The 18,246-nt window shown below is 37.3% G+C and overlaps 1 protein-coding gene across 6 annotated transcripts in view; it reads left to right on the top strand.

Moving 5' to 3' along the window:
• The window catches only part of MSH3 (mutS homolog 3), a 189,691-nt gene that overhangs the window by 11,657 nt on the left and 159,788 nt on the right, over positions 1–18,246 (top strand). For all 6 annotated transcript variants that reach the window (XR_015248342.1, XM_086697742.1, XM_086697718.1 and 3 more), the window contains 6 exons: positions 1,696–1,916; positions 5,655–5,870; positions 7,533–7,649; positions 8,358–8,477; positions 10,103–10,246; positions 14,779–14,945. Coding sequence is in view for 5 of the 6 variants with exons in the window: in XM_086697742.1 (XP_086553868.1) it covers positions 1,696–1,916; positions 5,655–5,870; positions 7,533–7,649; positions 8,358–8,477; positions 10,103–10,246; positions 14,779–14,945 (985 nt within the window). In the remaining variant the exon portion in view is untranslated. The remainder of the gene's footprint in view (positions 1–1,695; positions 1,917–5,654; positions 5,871–7,532; positions 7,650–8,357; positions 8,478–10,102; positions 10,247–14,778; positions 14,946–18,246) is intronic.

Below are 18,246 nucleotides of genomic sequence, written 5' to 3'. Positions count from 1 at the left end.
CTTTTCTCATACTCTTCCTGTCTCCATCCTCTCTCTACAAGCAAAAACAGCTCCCTCCCTTCCATGGTTTCTCTCTCCCCCAGTTCACCTCTTCACGCTTAGTACCTGTTGAGTTCTCTAGTTCAAGTTGTGCAGATTGTTGTGTTAATCCTCACATCAGTTTTCTAGGTGTGCAAGATGGTTTGGTGTTGATCTAGCTGCATTTCAGGGATGAGAGACACAAAACAAACTTCCATATTACTCTGCCATCTTGGCTCCTGATTCATGTATACATTTTGAAAAGGGGAGAATAATTTGAAAGATTCAAGTGTACGTTATCCTAGTTACAAGATTAGCAGGAGACAAGGTAAGATATACATCTGAAGAGAGCTTTAAATATAAATATAAAATATATGTATATGTATAATTAAATATAAATATGAAAAGTTTTAAACTCTTAGGAATAGGCAAAACACAAGTTTGCCCTCAGAGTGTTTTTGCTTTAATAGGAAAGGTAAGAGATGATATGCAATCCCTTTTTCATTATATTTAGTAGTAGGAAAAATAATGTATTCTGGCATATGGTAGATAGTAGACAGTAAATGATAGTTTTCCTTCTTTTTTATGGGTTGGTTGCCTATGAGTAACTGCCAGGTGGCAGATTGTGGTAAATGCTATGGCGAAATGTGATCTTCTTATAGGGACATGGACAAAAGATGATTTTAAGCTAGGGGAGTTACCAAAGAGTTTCATGGAAAAAGTAGTTTTGAGAGGGATCTTGAAGAATGAGTATGATTTTGACATATAGAAATTGGAGTCAGGGCATTCCAGGGAGAAAGAGTAGCATGAGCCATGCTGTGCAGGTGGGATAGCAGGTGTGTTGGGAAAGGGTGGTGATCTGCCTTCCTTGGTGAACCCCCTGGTGTTGGTATCTCTAGGTCTCTCCCATTAAGATGATCAGTTCCGATAGACCAGTCTTCCCTGCTCTTGGCCTGGAGTGGGGAGCTCTGGCTGCCTATGTTATGAGAGCTCATGAAGAAGAGGCTGGGGTCTTAGCTTACAGTAAACCCATCTTCCCATTATTCCTCTGGCTTGGACCCAGTACTCCATCTTTGCTGTGCTTGTTTTACCTTCTCCAGAGGAACTTTCAGTCTTCTGCCGAGGTGGAGGAAGCACAGCTGCCCTTGAGCTTGGAGTAGGGTAGGGGTTTAGGATCAACTTGCTTTGAGCCAGTCTTCTTTATTTTAGAACCTCCCTTTATTACATATTCTGCTGCCCCGATTCCTGAGCCTTTTAATTTTTTCGTGTTATAAATGGTATTGGTTCTTAGTTTTCTTCACTACTGGTTTTGGATTTAGCTTTCAGGTGTGCTAAATTGGTTATTGTTTATTCATTTTTCCTTCTAGCTTCAGATATTTTATTTGTACCTGTCACCTCTCCTTTTCTCTCTGTCCTTATCTGCTCATATATTTAAAAAAAAAAAAAGGCAAAACCCTACTGTAGTTTGTAATGGAGTTTCATGGCCAAGGGAAATTATATGTATGTTTCAGCATGCTATCTTTACCCTGGATCTAAACGTTTCTTTATTTCCTTATCATGTTGTAGTTAGATTTATTGCTTTAATGAGAAGCTCCCTCAAAAATCTTACACTGGTTATGAATTGATATATGAGAACAAAATACTATTGTTATATTTTCTTCTAATTTGCTAACTAAGAGCCAAAGAAATGTCTGAGGATGAAGACTGTTTTAAAGTCTCTGGAAAAATTGAAAGAATTCTGCTGCGATTCTGCCCTTCCTCAAAATAGAGTCCAGACAGAGCTTCCTCAGGAGAGATATGCAGTTCTGCCAAAATGTACTGATTTTGATGATATTAGTCGTCTCCGTGCAAAGAATGCAGTTTCTTCTGAAGATTCCAAATCTCAAATTAGTCAAAAGGTATGTGTTATATAGATGAATACCGATTACTCAGATCAATAGGTTCTTTTTTTTTTTTTTTTTTTTTTAATTAATTTCTTTTCTTTTAAGTTTGTATGTTTATCTTGAGCGAGAGATTCCCAAGCACTGTCATTGCAGAGGCTGATGCGGGGCTCCAACTCACGAGCCCTGAGATCATGACCTGAGCCAAAACCAAGAGTCAGCTGCTTAAATGACTCAGCCACCCAGGTGCCCCCAGTAGGTTCTGAGGTGCCATTAGGTTCTCTGAGTTCACACAAGGCAGTTGTTCCCAAACTTGGATAATCACCTGAATTAGCTGAGGCTGCTTTTGCATTTTAGTTAATTTTTTCAGTCCCTGGAGATTCTGATTTACTTTGTATTAATGAGGGATGAATTGGTTTGTATTAAAATGTAATAAAAGCCAGGTGATTCTGATGTACAGACTGGATTATGAGCCCCTGACTTGGGGAGATTCTTGATAATAAATACTAGCACAAGTGTTTTATAGTCCTTAGAGTTACCATCATTAGCCTGGAAAATCACAGGCAACATATATTGTTTCTGTGGTTTTTAGTTGAAAGCTTGGTGATAATAAATTCAAAGGCAAACTAAATATATAGATCTTTACTTCCACTGTTATATGATACATTAATGTTTTTTTCATCGTTGCCAAATTAGGAATTTAACTTTTGCTCCATCACTAATATCTCCAGTTCAGAACAGTGCTTCTCAGCCCAGCTTTAAATTAGAATCACCTGGAGGACTTTAAAAACAGATAAAGACTTTTCTTCAGAATCATATTGGTCTTCACTAAGAACTGACTTTGCATGTTGTTTAAAGCTTTCATTTTATTTTATTTTATTTTTTTGAAAGTTTTTATTTTTATTTTTGAAGGAGAGAGAGACAGAGCATGAGTGGGGGAAGAGCAGAGAGAGGGAGACACAGAATCCAAAGCAGGCTCCAGGCTTTGAGCTGTCAGCACAGAGCCTGATGCAGGGCTGGAACTCATGAACTGTGAGATCATGACCTGAATTGAAGCTGGATGCTTGACCAACTGAACCACCCAGACGCCCCTAAAACTTTCGTTTTAATGTGTAGCAATGGTTGAGAGCCAGTGAATTAGAGAAATAGTTCCTTTTATTTTTTTGAGTCATTTAAATGAAAAAGTATGGATTTTTGAAAAGTTATGGATTGAAAGCTATGGATTCTTTACTCAGAAAAATACTCACACCAACACGATTTTGTATATATTATTAAGAAGTTTATACTTCTTCCCACCAAGTCCAGATTTATGAGCTCCTCCTTCAACTAAGCTGAGATCCATTGACTTATCTTAGGTCATCAGGAAAAAAAAAAAAGGTGTTTTGTTTTTGTGGGTTTGTTTGTTTAATTTACACTTTCTTTTAATACTTAGAAGCAGTTCACCTGAGTGTAGTGGTCATAAAATATAGATATCAAAAAGTTTGTCTATTAAATCTCATTTTATTAATTGGAGAATTTATCCTAGAGCTTCATGAGAGCTTGTTAACTAATTATACATAAAACAACCAGCTTGTTGTTTCTGATTCACTGCACATTAGAAGTCACCAGTTAGAAGGGACACCTAGAAGTAGTACATGGACATCATTACAGGAGATACCTGACTGTTTGGTGTTATGGAAGGACACACATGAATGGTAAAAAGCTACCAATTGAAGTTAAATGCCCAGGGTCTACAACCATTAGTGTGGGGATCATCTGCCTCATAAGTCTTGGTAGGTTTTAAAATTCCCATTTTATTGTGCTGATCATCCTGTATTGTCAAGACAAAGTTAAATTGAGTTCAGAATGCTGTCCCTGAGAATATAGAAAAGAGTATAGTGTATCATAAGTTTTTCCACCCAAATGATGAAAAACAACTTGCTTAATACTCAAGTATCCAGATAGACTTGTTGGTATACTATATGGATAAAAGTTTCTTTCTGCATGCCTACTCTTCATTCCATATATGAATAAAGTATAAAGAACTTTTTTTCTATAGGAGATATATTTTCTTAAAGTTTTAAGTTTTACAATATGTAGTATTCCTGGATTTTACATAAAAGATATGGAAACGAAATAGAAAATCCATCAAAATTAAAAGCAGATGACATTCTCTCATCTGATACATTGACCCACTTTTCTGTTGCCACAACTCCCCACACTTCACCATACCTCACCATCTCATTGCTGATCTTTGGAGATTTGCTTGGCTACACTACTCAGACAAATTACATCTCTACCTGCTCTTGCAGCTAAGATGAATTTTTTTTTTTTTTTTGAATTTTTTTTTTTTTTCAACGTTTATTTATTTTTGGGACAGAGAGAGACAGAGCATGAACAGGGGAGGGGCAGAGAGAGAGGGAGACACAGAATCGGAAACAGGCTCCAGGCTCTGAGCCATCAGCCCAGAGCCCGACGCGGGGCTCGAACTCACGGACCGCGAGATCGTGACCTGGCTGAAGTCGGACGCTTAACCGACTGCGCCACCCAGGCGCCCCTAAGATGAATTTTTTAAACAGTTAGCAACTGTAGAGTACATGTTCCTGGACTTCCTCTTTGACCAGAGTCCCCTTGCTGCGCCATATAGGACATTTCTCTTTTTCTCTTCTCTTCCCCTGCTGATCACTCTGTTTTCAATACATATATATATATATATTTATATATATATATATATATTTGTATATATATATATATTTGTATATATATATATTTGTGTATATATATACACAAATATATATAAATATAAATATATATTTATTTATAGAGAATGCATGGGAGAGGCAGAGAGAGAGGGAGAGAGAGAGAATCCCAAACAGTCTCCTGCTAACAGTGCCGAGCCCCACACGGGCTCAAACTCACAAACTGTGAGATCGTGACCTGAGCTGAAATCAAGAGTCAGATGCTTAACCGACTGAGCACCTGGGTGAGGTGCCCCTAGGCTATATTTTTAATTCCAAGTGTAGCTGATAAAATTTTCAGATGATAGCAGTGATACAGTGACAGTTAGTTAGAAGGCAGATTTATGCTACAAATTTGTGTCATTTTACCTTTTATATAAATAAATCCCATAAAAAGGAATTTGCCTTAAGCTCTAAACTGGAATTATGGTTTTCACACATGAAGGTAAGGATAGCAGGAATACTAATGTTGAATTGTGACTTTGTGTTTTGTATTTTCCAAAAGCTCTGTGTCATATTTCTTTACCAAAAAAATTGTGCTTCTTTCTTGGAATCGAGATTAATGGAATATACTTTCAGACTGTGCTTGGAAATTTGAAGCATTAAGTGCAGCTATAACAGATAGCATATGCTTATTGAAAGTGGTTTTATTTATTGTTGAGAGACAGATATTCATGTCTGCTCACTTTTTGTGCCTTATGTATCTGGGAATAAATAAGGAAAAGAAGAATGTTAATTACAGTAGATTTAATGAAATAAAACTTAAAAAGAGGTATATAACTCTTTAAAATATGTAGGTTTTTAAAATTTCCTTAAATAGTTGTACAGAGTTTAGTTTGGCTCATTTTTTAAAAGTCTTTTACTCTGAAAAATTTCAAACTTGCAAAAATGTTTATCTGAATATACTATGTGCCTCCTACAAACTTTTACTTAGATAAACTAATTATTAGGTTTGTGCTGAATTTGCATTCTCTCTCTTTCTGAAAACTATTACTATGGTTAATACTTTGTAAACTATAAAAATCTTTTTGGTTGCCAGGACAAGACACTTTTCGATCTCAGTCCTTCTGGATCTTCACAAAAGGGTAATGACAATTTACAGACAACTTCTGATCCTAAACCATCTAACAAACGGACCAAAAGCATCTACACACCTTTAGAATTACAGTACATTGAATTGAAGCAGCAGCAGAAAGATGCAATTTTGTGTGTGGAATGTGGATACAAGTATAGATTCTTTGGGGAAGATGCAGAGGTAAGTTATTTTTGCAAATACTGTTCCATGTTTTCCTTATCCAGCCTTAAGTATTTTGCAATATTTTTGTTTCCATTTCTGACCTTATGAGAGAGCTAACGTGATCAGTTGCCCTTGAAAAATGCTATCATTTAAAGTAAAAACTATAAATAAACAGGGGCAAACTTGGTGGATGCTAGGCTTTTAGGGGAGGAAGTGAGGAACCCCTTTTGGAATGTCGTGTCTGTTCTCCATGGTGCTCACCCAGTACCTTTCATCCATTGCACGGTGATTGGATGAATCACTTAGTGAATGAACCATAATCGTGTGAGTATTTACGTTTCCTGATGAAGACTCAAGCAGAAGAAATTTTGAGATGACCCATTTACTCTTAATTTATAAATTTTGATAGCCAGGAACATAGTTCCATGTCAGCGGAAGAGCACATTAACAGCCAGCCATCCACAGAAGGTGTTTGAAGTGTTACAATGTCTTTGTATGTCCATCATCTTGTTATGCTAGTCTGAGTTGATTTTGTGTTTGATTTGGAGGTATTTGATATAGGCCGAAGTTAACGAACATCAGAAGTGAATTTGAGTATTTAGTGGGCAGGCTTAGGGAAAGCATTGCTGGTGATGTCCTGTTGGAGTCATGCGTGATTGTGATCCTTCCACACTTTTAAGTCTCTGGCATCATGCATCATATGTCCTCAGAGAGTGATGAGGTGGCACATCTAACATCTATCTTGTGTGATAGGAAGTACAGACTTGGCCAACTTTTTTCTTCCAGCTTTTAAAATCCTATTGTGGCACAAAAGTGATGTTCTTTAGTTCAGGTAGCATCATGTGTTTGGTGTCATGAAGTAAAAGTTTCAAATAGCAGGTTTTCTGGGGACACAAACAGATATGTAGTTGTCATTGTGTAGGTAAAGGGTGAAAGAAAATGCTGTTTTCTCCCCTTCTCTCCAGGTTGAGTAGTAGATTTAGTCTTACCACCCAGTAAAGGCTGGTGTTTTCTAGCCTTGCAATGAGGAACTACTGTTCAGAGATGGGTGGGGCAGGGAATGAGAATGTTGGGATGAGCATTCCATGGCTCCAGTGGACGGTGTCTGAGCCGTGGTGTTCTCCAGTAGAAAGCGGGGAGTTAGGTGGTGCTGCCTGATTCTGCACTCCTCTCATTTATGCATCTGATTAGCTAACCATACCAGGGGTTTCTCTTCTCACTTCCTCAAAGATGCCCACTGTCTGCGTAGCTTCAGAATTTATGTTTTATAGTATCTCCTAATTTTCAGTTAGTTGCATGTGCTATGTAGCAAATTCTTACTCTATTATAGTGTTTTGTTCTGCATTGAATATCATTGTGCAGACTTTTAGGGGAGGCTCAGCACTTTAAGGTTTTGTTAGATCTGATCAGCATAGAAGACATGGCATATTTTTCTACGACATTGATATTACAGATGTTGGCTCTGAGGTTAGGTCATGGGAACTGCCAAAAAATAGATTAAACTATAGGCTTCTGTATGGGGACTGTCTTTAAAATTTTGTATTGATAGGCCATTCACGTAGAGAAGAAGTGCACAAATCCTAAGTGTATACCTTGATGGATTTTTAGCAAAGTGAGCGAACACCACGTGGGGATTCTTGAAATAGACATTTATTGATACTCTCTTTTTTAATTTTTTAGGTTGCAGCCCGGGAGCTCAATATTTATTGCCATTTAGATCACAACTTTATGACAGCAAGCATACCTACTCACAGACTGTTTGTTCATGTACGCCGCCTCGTGGCCAAGGGATATAAGGTCAGCCTTGGCTTTGACTTGAGGGAACAGGGTGATTGGATTCCCTTCCAGAGAGTGAAAGCATGTTTCATAAGATGGTATTATAATGGGAATTTGGCATTTGGGAAACAAAAGTGTGTCACAATTATTAGCATTATATCTTTGTGGTTTTTAGCTTATTAGATTTTTAAGGTAATTTTTTTTTTAAGTTTACTCATTTATTTTGTGAGATAGAGAGCATGAGTAGGGAAAGATCAGGGAGAGAGGGAGAGAGAGAATCCCAAGCAGGCTCTGTGTTGTTAGTGTGGAACTTGATGTGGGGCTCAGTCTCCCGAATTGTGGGATCATGACCTGAGCTGAAATCAGTAATTGGGCACTTAACCATTGAGCCACCCAGGGGCCTCTAAAATAAATTAAAAAAAAAATGTGTGTGTGTGTGTGTGTGTGTATATATATATATATATATATATATATATATATGTATATATATATATATATATATATATACATATATATATATATATATATATGTCTGTGGTAGAGTGTTTCTTAGTGGTTCACTTGAAAGCTCCTTGTAGTGTTTACTTCTTAAGCCCGACATCTGGACATTGTGGACTAAGGTGTTTATTTTTAAATGTTTCAGAATTAAACTTTTAAGTCTTGAAGTGTGTTTCTTTAAAAGAAATTTCCATCAGATTTGGTATTCAGTATTTCTTATTTTTGTTGAAGGTGGGAGTCGTGAAGCAGACTGAAACTGCGGCATTAAAGGCCATTGGGGATAACAAAAGTTCACTTTTTTCCCGGAAATTGACTGCTCTTTATACAAAATCTACACTTATTGGAGAAGATATCCTTTTCAAATAGTAATTTTTCTCTTAAATATTACAATGACTTTGTTTAAATAACATTTTTACTTAACTGTTCTTTGAATGGGTACCTTTTTGGTGAGATAAGGTAATCTAGTTACTTTGACCTTTGATTAGTGCACTACTGAAGAGGGAGGGATTGGGAATGGCTGGAAACAAGCATTTTCAAATGCCATAGTAAAAGGGGAGTTTGTCATACTTTAAGAGCAAAAAAAGAGAGCCTGATGAAAGATGATAGCAAGTTAGCAACTGATTTGAATTGCATCTTCCCTACACTGTATGGGTGGTAGTTAGGTGCTTAGGGCCTGTAGGCCCCTCGAGATCCTCCCTAAGACAAGACCTAAAAAACAGCTTGTTAACTTCAGAATGTGAAAAGAAAACTACGAAGTTAACACACAGTTAATTGCTTATGAAAGGTAATAGTAGGCCATCCTCATTAATTGTTAGCTTCATAAGAATTTTATTATTTTAAAAAATAGGTTGCGGGTGAACCTTTCTCACTTTGTGAGAACGCTCGGTGTGCACAGTGATTGCCCCCCAATTTTATAGTCATTCATTAATTTAGTGAATTACTTGAAGCAAAATGATTCTAATAGCACAATCATAAAATTCTATTTTTTAAAAACCCAGTAACTATATATGAAATGGGACAAAGATGCATTTTAAAATGTTTACTGTGGAAAAAAAAATGTTTACTGTGGGATGGGGTCAGGTCTCAAAAAAATGTAGAGATAAGGTCTTAAAAGATACAGTGTGAAAACATTTCTTTCATAATTTAATACAAACCAACTTATTTAGAAACCTGCTTCTACCCAAATCCATTTTGTTCCAATAAGATTACGAATAGGTACAACTCAGAATAGACCCAAAACCATGAACAATTCTGTACTGTTCTCAGCTGATCAGGCTGTAAGAACCTGGTAATTTTATTGTTTCTTTTACCTGAACTTGAGTCTCTTATTAAAGCCTGCTCCTAAAATGGTACACCTCCCTGCTTCTCTTTTGGTGTTGCTATAGCTCTTGCCTGCTGTTGCCTAAGTTGGGTTGTTTCCAGACTGACTTCATCCCAACTCAACACTTATCCCTGAGAATTTAATTAATGGACTCACTAAACACACACACACACACACACACACACACACACACACACACACAAACACACGTACACATACATGTTTCTGTTTTCTTTTTTGGTTTTCTTTTTCATGTCTTTTAAAAATTCTCTTGCTATTTCTGAAAGCTTTAGGCACTTTAAAGGAGGAAAGTAATTTACATTTATTTTAGTGTATTCATGCTTTGGAATTAAGCATCATGGGATTCAAGTCTCAACGTTATCCGAGTAAAGAAGAGGGTTAATATTTGAGCCTCCCCAAGGGGTACTCTCCTAGGCTCTTTGGGAAGTGAGAACATAATAGCTGTCTATCCTCATGAGTCGCATATCTCAGGGGAGTTAAGGCATGTAACTATAATCAGAGTAAATCAGAAAAATGAAGCCTGTGTGGAAGATTTTGCATAGAGCAAAAATGTCTGGGACAATGAACCATTGTTTTAAAGGAGAAAGCAGTTAATGGGAATGCAGCATATAATTTTCTTTAATAATTATTACATGTGAATCCTTTAGTCAAGCTGGATGATGCTATAAATGTCGATGAGATAGTGACTGATAATTCTACCAACTTTCTTCTGTGTATCTGTGAAGATCAGGAAAATGTTAAGGACAAAAAAAAGGGGAACATTTTCATTGGAATGGTGGTAAGTACTTTGTAGGTGAAGAATGAATGATAGATGTTCATGGTATCTCTGAGTAATCTTGTATGGTTTATAATGAGACTGATCAAGTGTGCCCTCAAGTAACTTACTAGAAAAATATTTTCCTCATAATTTGATATGTTAAATCACTAGTTACAAGTTTTCTCATATGGCTACTTGGTACTCTGTACTATGGAGACATCCAGGTAGTTTCTGTCCATGTGCTCTATGCATTTAGGGTTCAGGATGGACACAGTGACAGATATAGATATAGATAAGAAACAGAGCAGAATAAAACACTAAGCCAACACTGTGCATGGATAGCAAAGGATTTTACAAATTTCCTCTAGGGATTTGAAATTAAACGCATGATTTTGTGATTGTTGTATATAGATTTGGAGTAAAGGGGATAGTTAAGGGGAAATGATAGTTGGCCAATGCAAAACTCCATGTTTAATTAACGTTAGGAATACTTACAGTTTTCTAGAGAAATATAATTTGTGAATCATGGTTTTATTGATTTTATCCTCTGGCAGTTTGTGAGTAAATTTGCCCATTTACAGACCCACATGGACTTGGCTCAAAACCTTAGAATTTTAGTGCCCTTCAGAACTATTAGATTTTCTTTTTCTCTTGTTGTTAAAGCAAAAGTAGGACTCCTTGCCTAAGTAATAACTAATTCTCTTTGTTTTTTTTTTCTAATTTTTGCAATCAGCTGCAATATCAATCAACACAGTTCTTTTTTTTTTCCAGCAAAAATTCTTAACAACCCAAATGTCTCCAAAGTACCGTTTTAAAAAAATTAAAAAAAATTTTTTTTCAATGTTTATTTATTTTTGAGAGAGAGAGAGAGAGAGAGAGAGACATAGAACACGAGTGGGGAAGGGGCAGAGAGAGGAGACACAGAATCTGAAGCAGGCTCCAGGCTCTGAGCCATCAGCACAGAGCCCGATGTGGGGCTCGAAGTCTCACAAACTGTGAGATCATGACCTGAGCTGAAGTCGGATGCTCGACCGACTGAGCCACCCAGACGCCCCTAAAAAAGTTTTTTTTAATCAAGTGTTTATTTCTGAGAGAGATAGAAGGGGGTGGCAGAGTGAGAGGGGGGTAGAGGATTCGAAGCAGTCTGTGTGCTGACAGCAGAGAGCCCGATACAGGGCTAGAACCCATGAACCATGAGATTATGACCTGAGCTAAAGTCAGATGCTTAACTGCTGAGCCACTCAGGGGCCCCTCCAAAGTACCTTCTAATACCTTATTTTGGGGGGATAACTCTCTGCTAACTTGACCTTTGCTTAACCAATAAACTTTCAGAGAGTTTGCATTACTGTTGGGTGGCTCTGAATGATTTTTTTTTTTCTAAATAATTTTTTTTTTTATCTTTGAGAAGTACTTTTTATCTAGTCACAGGCAATTGGATTTATTTACAAATAGTAAGGTTATTTGCTTTTAAGCTCTAACATATGTAATGTGCTAATTTATATTTACCTGAAACTCAGCCTAAAGAATAGAGTTGAATGTATATGATTCCTCTTTAGTGCTGAGTGGTTGCCGCCAGAATTAACCGTTGTGTATGAACTGTGATGTGAAAAATGAGAAATGATAGTTTGCCTCTCAAGTGTTTTCTTGGGTCTTGTCCTTGTTCTCATTGACCACTTTTGGGCTGATGACATCCAAAGCTCTGGGTCCAGGCTGCACCTCTCTCCTGTGCTCTAGCCTCTTATATCTATCTTTTTGCTGGGCACGGCACTCAGAATTTGTCCTGACTCCTCAAACTCAGTGTGCTACAATAGATCTGTTCTTTTTTTACCCTCAGTACTATTCTTGTTGGATTTTTCCCTGTTGTTACGAGTGTCACTACCTAGGAGCTATCTTTTGGGTATTGGCAGTTAGTCTAAAATCAGTCTTTAGCATTCATAGTATCACTGCAGTTAGGCCCTCTGCCTTCATTCTGGGCAGTGCATGGTTTTATACAGCCTAACTTTGTGTTTCTTAGTGTCACATATCACATAGTAATAGATGTTGCAGGCATTATAATATAGACGATTTCTCTAATTAAAAAAAAAGCAGGGAGGTGGCGCCTGGGTGGTTCAGTCAGTTAAGTGTCTGACTTCAGCCCAGGTCATGATCTCATGGTGCCTGAGTTCAAGCCCCCACATCAGGCTCACTGCTATCAGTGCAGAGCCCACTTGGGATCCTCATTCTCCCTCTCTCTCTATCCCTCCCCTACTCATATTCTTTCAAAAATAAACATTAAAAAAATAATTAAAAAGGCAGAGGGGAATTTGTCTGATAAATTTGTTACTTGAACTTCTATAAATAGCTTTTGTAAATGCTAGATAGATTGGGAGATAAACTTACTTATGTATACTAACGTACTTACGTTCCAGCTATCTGGGCACTAGAGAAGGCCTCTCGGCTATCATTAAGGAGGTGCTTTGAGCCAAAAATGAGGGACTTCAAAAAATTATAAAATATTCAAAAGAAAAATTAATAAAACAGAGTGCTTAATTACAGTAATATGAAACAGCGCTCTAGGGGTTAGGAAATATTTCCTCTGGGAAATAGAACATTGCCTTGAGAAAGGCCCCCTTCCTTCAGCAGAGGTTAACTGTAATCCAGACTTGTATGATAATAATTTCCTTGCTTTTAGTTCTAGTTTTACCTCCTTAAACTATATACAAGTGTAAACATATTGTGTCTTTTGGAGTCTTGCTTCCTTTGCTTGCAAACTATTCTCATATAGTATTTGTATATGAGATTTATTTGCGTTACTGTAGTAGTTCTTACATTGTCATTGCCATATTATATTTGATGATTTTCAGTTCATTCTTCTCTTGATGGACATGTGGGTTCTTTTCGGTTTTGGTTGTACAGAGAATGCTGTTATAAACTTTTTTGTGCACGTTTTGTGGTATACCTATGGTATACCCTGAGTATATACCTAGGAAGGATTTGAGTTAGGAGTATAGAGTTTACAACTTTGCTAGGAAATATGACGCTGTTTTCCAAAGAAGCCATGCCAGTTGACCTTCTGTCAGCCATGTTTGAGTATGGGGGTGAGTATAGCTTATACCATCTGTCACTAGTGCCATGCATTTCTTCTTTCTTTTTTTAATTTTTTAAAAAATGTTTATTTTGACAGAGAGAGACAGATCATGAGCAGTGGAGGGGCAGAGAGAGAGGGAGACACAAAATCCCAAGCAGGCTACAGGCTCTGAGCTGTCAGCACAGAGCCCAATGCGGGGCTTGAACTCACAAACTGTGGGATCATGACCTGAGCCGAAGTCAGATGCTTAACTGATTGAGCCACCCAGGTGCCCCACTTTTTTTTTTTATGTTTATTTATTTATTTTGAGAGAGAGAGTGCAAATGGGGAAGAGGCAGAGAGAGAGAGGGAGACACAGAGTTCAAAGCAGGCTCCAGGCTCTGAGCTGTCAGCACAGAGCCTGACGCAGGGCGAGAACTCATGAACCGGGAGATCATGACCTGAGCCAAAGTTGGCCACTTAACCGACTGAGTCACCCAAGTGCCCCAGTGCCATGCATTTCTTTTCTTTTCTTTTCTCTTTTCTTTCTTTTTAATTTTTATTTATTTCTGAGAGACAGAGGGTGAGCAGGGCAGGGGCAGAGAGAGAGGGAGACACAGAATCCGGAGCAGGCTCCAGTGTCTGAGTTGTCAGGACAGAGCCTGATGTGGGGCTCAAACTCACAAACCATGAGATCATGACCTGAGCTGAAATCAGACGCTTAACTGACTGGGCCACCCAGGCGCCCCCATGCATTTATTTACCATCAGCAGAGGACATGAGAGTGGCCTGTGGAGTGAGATCACCTGGATCTTGTTTCCACCACTTTTATCACTCTGCAACCTTGGTTAGGTTTCTTACCTTTTTTCTCCTTTCTCAAACCATGAGTTTTTCCAGTTTATCTTTGCTATATTGGCTTGGGATGCTAGGGGGTGGCTTTTAGTTTTTATGGTTATTTCCCTAGATAAATTCTCTACTTGCGATTCATTCAGAGTTTGCTATATTTGTGTTAGTTTTTGGAAAAATTAGACTTTTATTGATTAATTTTATAAAATGAAATAGAAATTTACTACTGCTCTGGTGGCCATGTTACTAGGAACTTATTACTGTTTAGTGATGACAACTGTTATTTGTACAGTACTATATAGTTTATAAAGCATTCGTGTTTGTTTTATGATCTGGCCATTGCAGTGACCTGAAGATGAAAGTAGGCTGGTTTATTCCCACTTAGAGGAGGAAACTGAGGGCTTGGTGACTTGTCAGAGTCATTCTGTTGGGTTCGTTGAATCCAAAACTTGGCTCAGGCTGTTTCTCGCTTAGTGTAGATATTGGTGAATCTGACTTCTTACATAAGAATCTTGGAAAGTACACAGGTTTTCAAACACTTTAGAACTGGACTACACACTAGAGAGTGTATCCTCTTTACTGTTTCCATGTGTGTTTATAATGTGTCAAGGTTATAATTGGGAAAAATATGTTTTCTGTGATGTTGCATTTTTGTTTTCAGGGAGTGCAGCCTGCCACAGGTGAGGTCGTGTTTGATAGTTTCCAGGATTCTGCTTCCCGTTTGGAGCTCGAAACTCGGATATTGTGCCTGCAGCCCGTGGAGCTACTGCTCCCCTCACACTTGTCAGAGCAAACAGAGATGCTTATCCACAGAGCCACAGCTGCTCGGTGAGTTGGCACATCATTGGAAAATACTACTGATTTTGAAACTCAGATTTAATTCCCAGACTGGGAATTAAACTCATTAAATTTAAGCTCATTGAAGTTGTTAACAAGTTTTTACTTACAGAAGTATTTTAACAGTAGTGGTGGAAATTAAAAAAAAAAGAAAGAAAAAGGAAATTACTCATAGTATCACCTTAATGTAGGACTGTTAGAGCGGTTTAATGATACTATTTAGTAATTTATCTTCAGTTTTTAGAGGTAATTTAGAGTTCATTTGTTAGAAAGGTTATATAATTTTGAAAATGCTGCAAGTTTTAATTTGTGGCTGTGTCCAGGAGTTTTATTGATTAGATCTAATGTCATACGTCTTAACTTGTGCAGCAGTGTCCTAGGCACTGTGGCATCCAGAGGAAGAGGATGTGTTTGTCGTCCATGTTTGGCAGAGTTTATAATCCATCAGGAGAGGCAGATGTGTACACATCTAACAGGATTCACAAAGCATGATGTTAAGTGACAACATGAAGGTACCTTGTTGGGACCATTCCATACTGCCACCTGGAGGAGTATATGGGGAGAAAAGACACTGGAAAGGCGGGCAATGGCTCCAGGGGACAGGACTATGTACTGAGGAATTTGGACTTTAGACTAAGCAGGAAAGCCCATAAAGATTTTTATTTAGTAGATTGACAAATCAGGAAGTCAAATTGATGGGTAAGTGAAGTTCCAACTATTTTTTTGTTCTTAGAGTTAAGAGTGTCACGCTTTCATTTAAATTGAACTTCTAAGTAGTTTTCATAATAAATATTTTTTATTATAACACTAATCCGTGACCATTTAGGAAAAATTGGGAGTTACCAAAAAAATGAAGAGCTAAAAATAAGTCAAATCCTATAGCCCGGAGATAGTTATTCTTAAATGTTTTGGTGTGTTAATTCTATGCATATGTATCACATTTTTTGATTTATGAAGTTGGATTCATGTTGCAAAATCAGTTTTGTGTCCTGTATTTTTACTTAAAATTCCCATAGTTAAAAATTTTTTTTTTTTAATCTTTATTTATTTTTGAGAGAGAGAAAGAGTGCGAGCTGGGGGGGGGGGGGGAACAGAGAGAGAGGGAGACACAGAATCTGAAGGAGGCTCCAGGCTCCAAGCTGTCAGCACAGAGCCTGACGTGGGGCTGGAACCCACGAACCTTGAGATCATGACCTGAGCTCAAGTTGGATGCTTAATCGACTGAGCCACCCACAGGTACCCCTCATACTTTTTAAAGGGAAATTTATCTTATTTTATTATGGAAAACATATAAAATTATACCGAATAGTGTAGTGAACCACATGAATTCATCAACCAGCTTCAACATTGCTCAACTCAGACAATTTCATTTCATCTATATCCCTACTCCCTCTCTCCTTAGATTATTTACCTGAAGCAAATTCTAGAGAACATCATTTCATCTGCTGATATTTCAGCAGGTACTCAATGGAAACAAAATGACTGCATCTCATTCAGTCATGTAAATGGATAATTTATCCATTCCCCTTTTGTTATGCTATGTTCATTTTTTTAACTTCCACAAATATTACTGTGATGAGTATCCATGCATAGAAATATTTGTGTGCATTTCTGATTATTTCCTTAAGCTAAATTCCTCCAAGTGGAATTACTGGGTCACAGGGTATAAACATTTATAAAGCTTTAGAATTGGTAATATCAATTTATACTTCTGTTGCTACAGTACATGAGAGTTGCTTGAACCTTGCTTACAATGGATCATGTAAACAGTCTCTGCCAACTGGATAGGTGAAAAATTCTCTATCAAGTCCCCTTATTTGGTTTATAATCCTTTTCTGACAGTGAGTTAAAACCTGAATAATTAAAACTGACACAGTAGACTGATTAATTAAAAAAATTAATAAAATTTCTAAAAATTTTTAAAAGTCTTCCAAAACTTTATTTCCAATATTTTGTGGTTTTGGTTTTGTTCATTTTTCTTTATAACTGTGTGTATATTCGGTTGACTTAGATATAACAGAGACTAAAGGTGATCAATTGAATGAACACTTCCATTTTTCTGATTTCTACTTTTTAAAAACAAAATAATAAAGGCAAAAATTCAATAAAAGGTGAAAATATTCCACAAAAACATTGCCAAAAATGAGTTTTTTTGGCTGGCGGGCAGCATTGCTTATGATATTGCTAAATGTTTATTCATCAAATGAAATTCAGAAGGCATTTGGCATACTAAAAGATAGTTCTGGTGTCATATGTGGGCTTTCCCAAATTTGATGCTGCCTTTGTTTTGTTTTTATTTATATTTCTTTAGTTAGCATTGAGAGTGTATAACTTTTCCTATTTTCCCACACTCATGTAATTTTTGTTTTATTCGCATTTTAGACTAAGCAAAGTCAAAAGTTAATCCCCGTTTCTGTGAGTGTCTAAAGCTGACCTATATCCATGGACACATGGAGTGCTAGAGATTCACAAGTTGAGCAAATATTGTGGCTCTTGTGATGTAGGGTTTGGGTTGGAAAATTGGCTTTTCACCTTACCGACTTTTCAGTACTCACTCAACTGTGTTGTGTTGTCCTTCAGTTTCCTTTCCTTTCCTTTCCTTTTTTTTCCCCTCCTTTTCTTTAATATAGGGATAATAAGAGTGCTTACCTCATAAGATTATTCTGAGTGTTAAATAAGTTAATACAAGTAAAATGTTTGCAATAGTGGCTGGCATAGAAAGCCCTCTATAGATAGCAAGCTGTCTGTTAACTGTATGATTATTATTTGTTATTATTTGCCATTGTCTTTTTAAATATTGCCTCTTCCCTGTTCTTTTCTGGAATGCCTTCTTATTCTGCTCTCTACACATGGCCCTTTATGGTGTTATCTCCCACCTCCAGCCTTCTTTTAAAATTTTTTAAAAATTTTTTTATTTATTTTTGAAGGAGAGAGAGAGACAGAGCATGAGCAGGGGAGGGGCAGAGAGAGAGGGAGACACAGAATCCGAAGGAGGCTCCAGGCTCTGAGCTGTCAGCACAGAGCCCGACGTGGGGCTCGAACTCACGAACACTGAGATCATGACCTGAGCTGAAGTCAGATGTTTAATCTACTGAGCCCCCCAGGTGCCCCTCCCACCTCCAGCCTTCTGAAACAAATGTCTCTCCTGTTATTTTTTGGCTCTTGGGGATTTCCTCTTTTTTGTTGTTGGTTTTTGGCTCTGTTTAAGAAACATTTTTGATTATATTTTAATTCACTGTTTCTATGGGTTTTTTAAATTTTTTTTTTTTTTTAAGTTTATTTATTTTTGAGA

This window comes from Puma concolor, chromosome A1 (assembly GCF_028749965.1).
Source record: "Puma concolor isolate L17-30 chromosome A1, mPumCon1.1.hap2, whole genome shotgun sequence".
Lineage (NCBI taxonomy): Eukaryota > Metazoa > Chordata > Mammalia > Carnivora > Felidae > Puma > Puma concolor.
The sequence above is the reverse complement of the archived record's forward strand: the minus strand, read 5'-3'. Positions and strand labels throughout refer to the sequence as shown.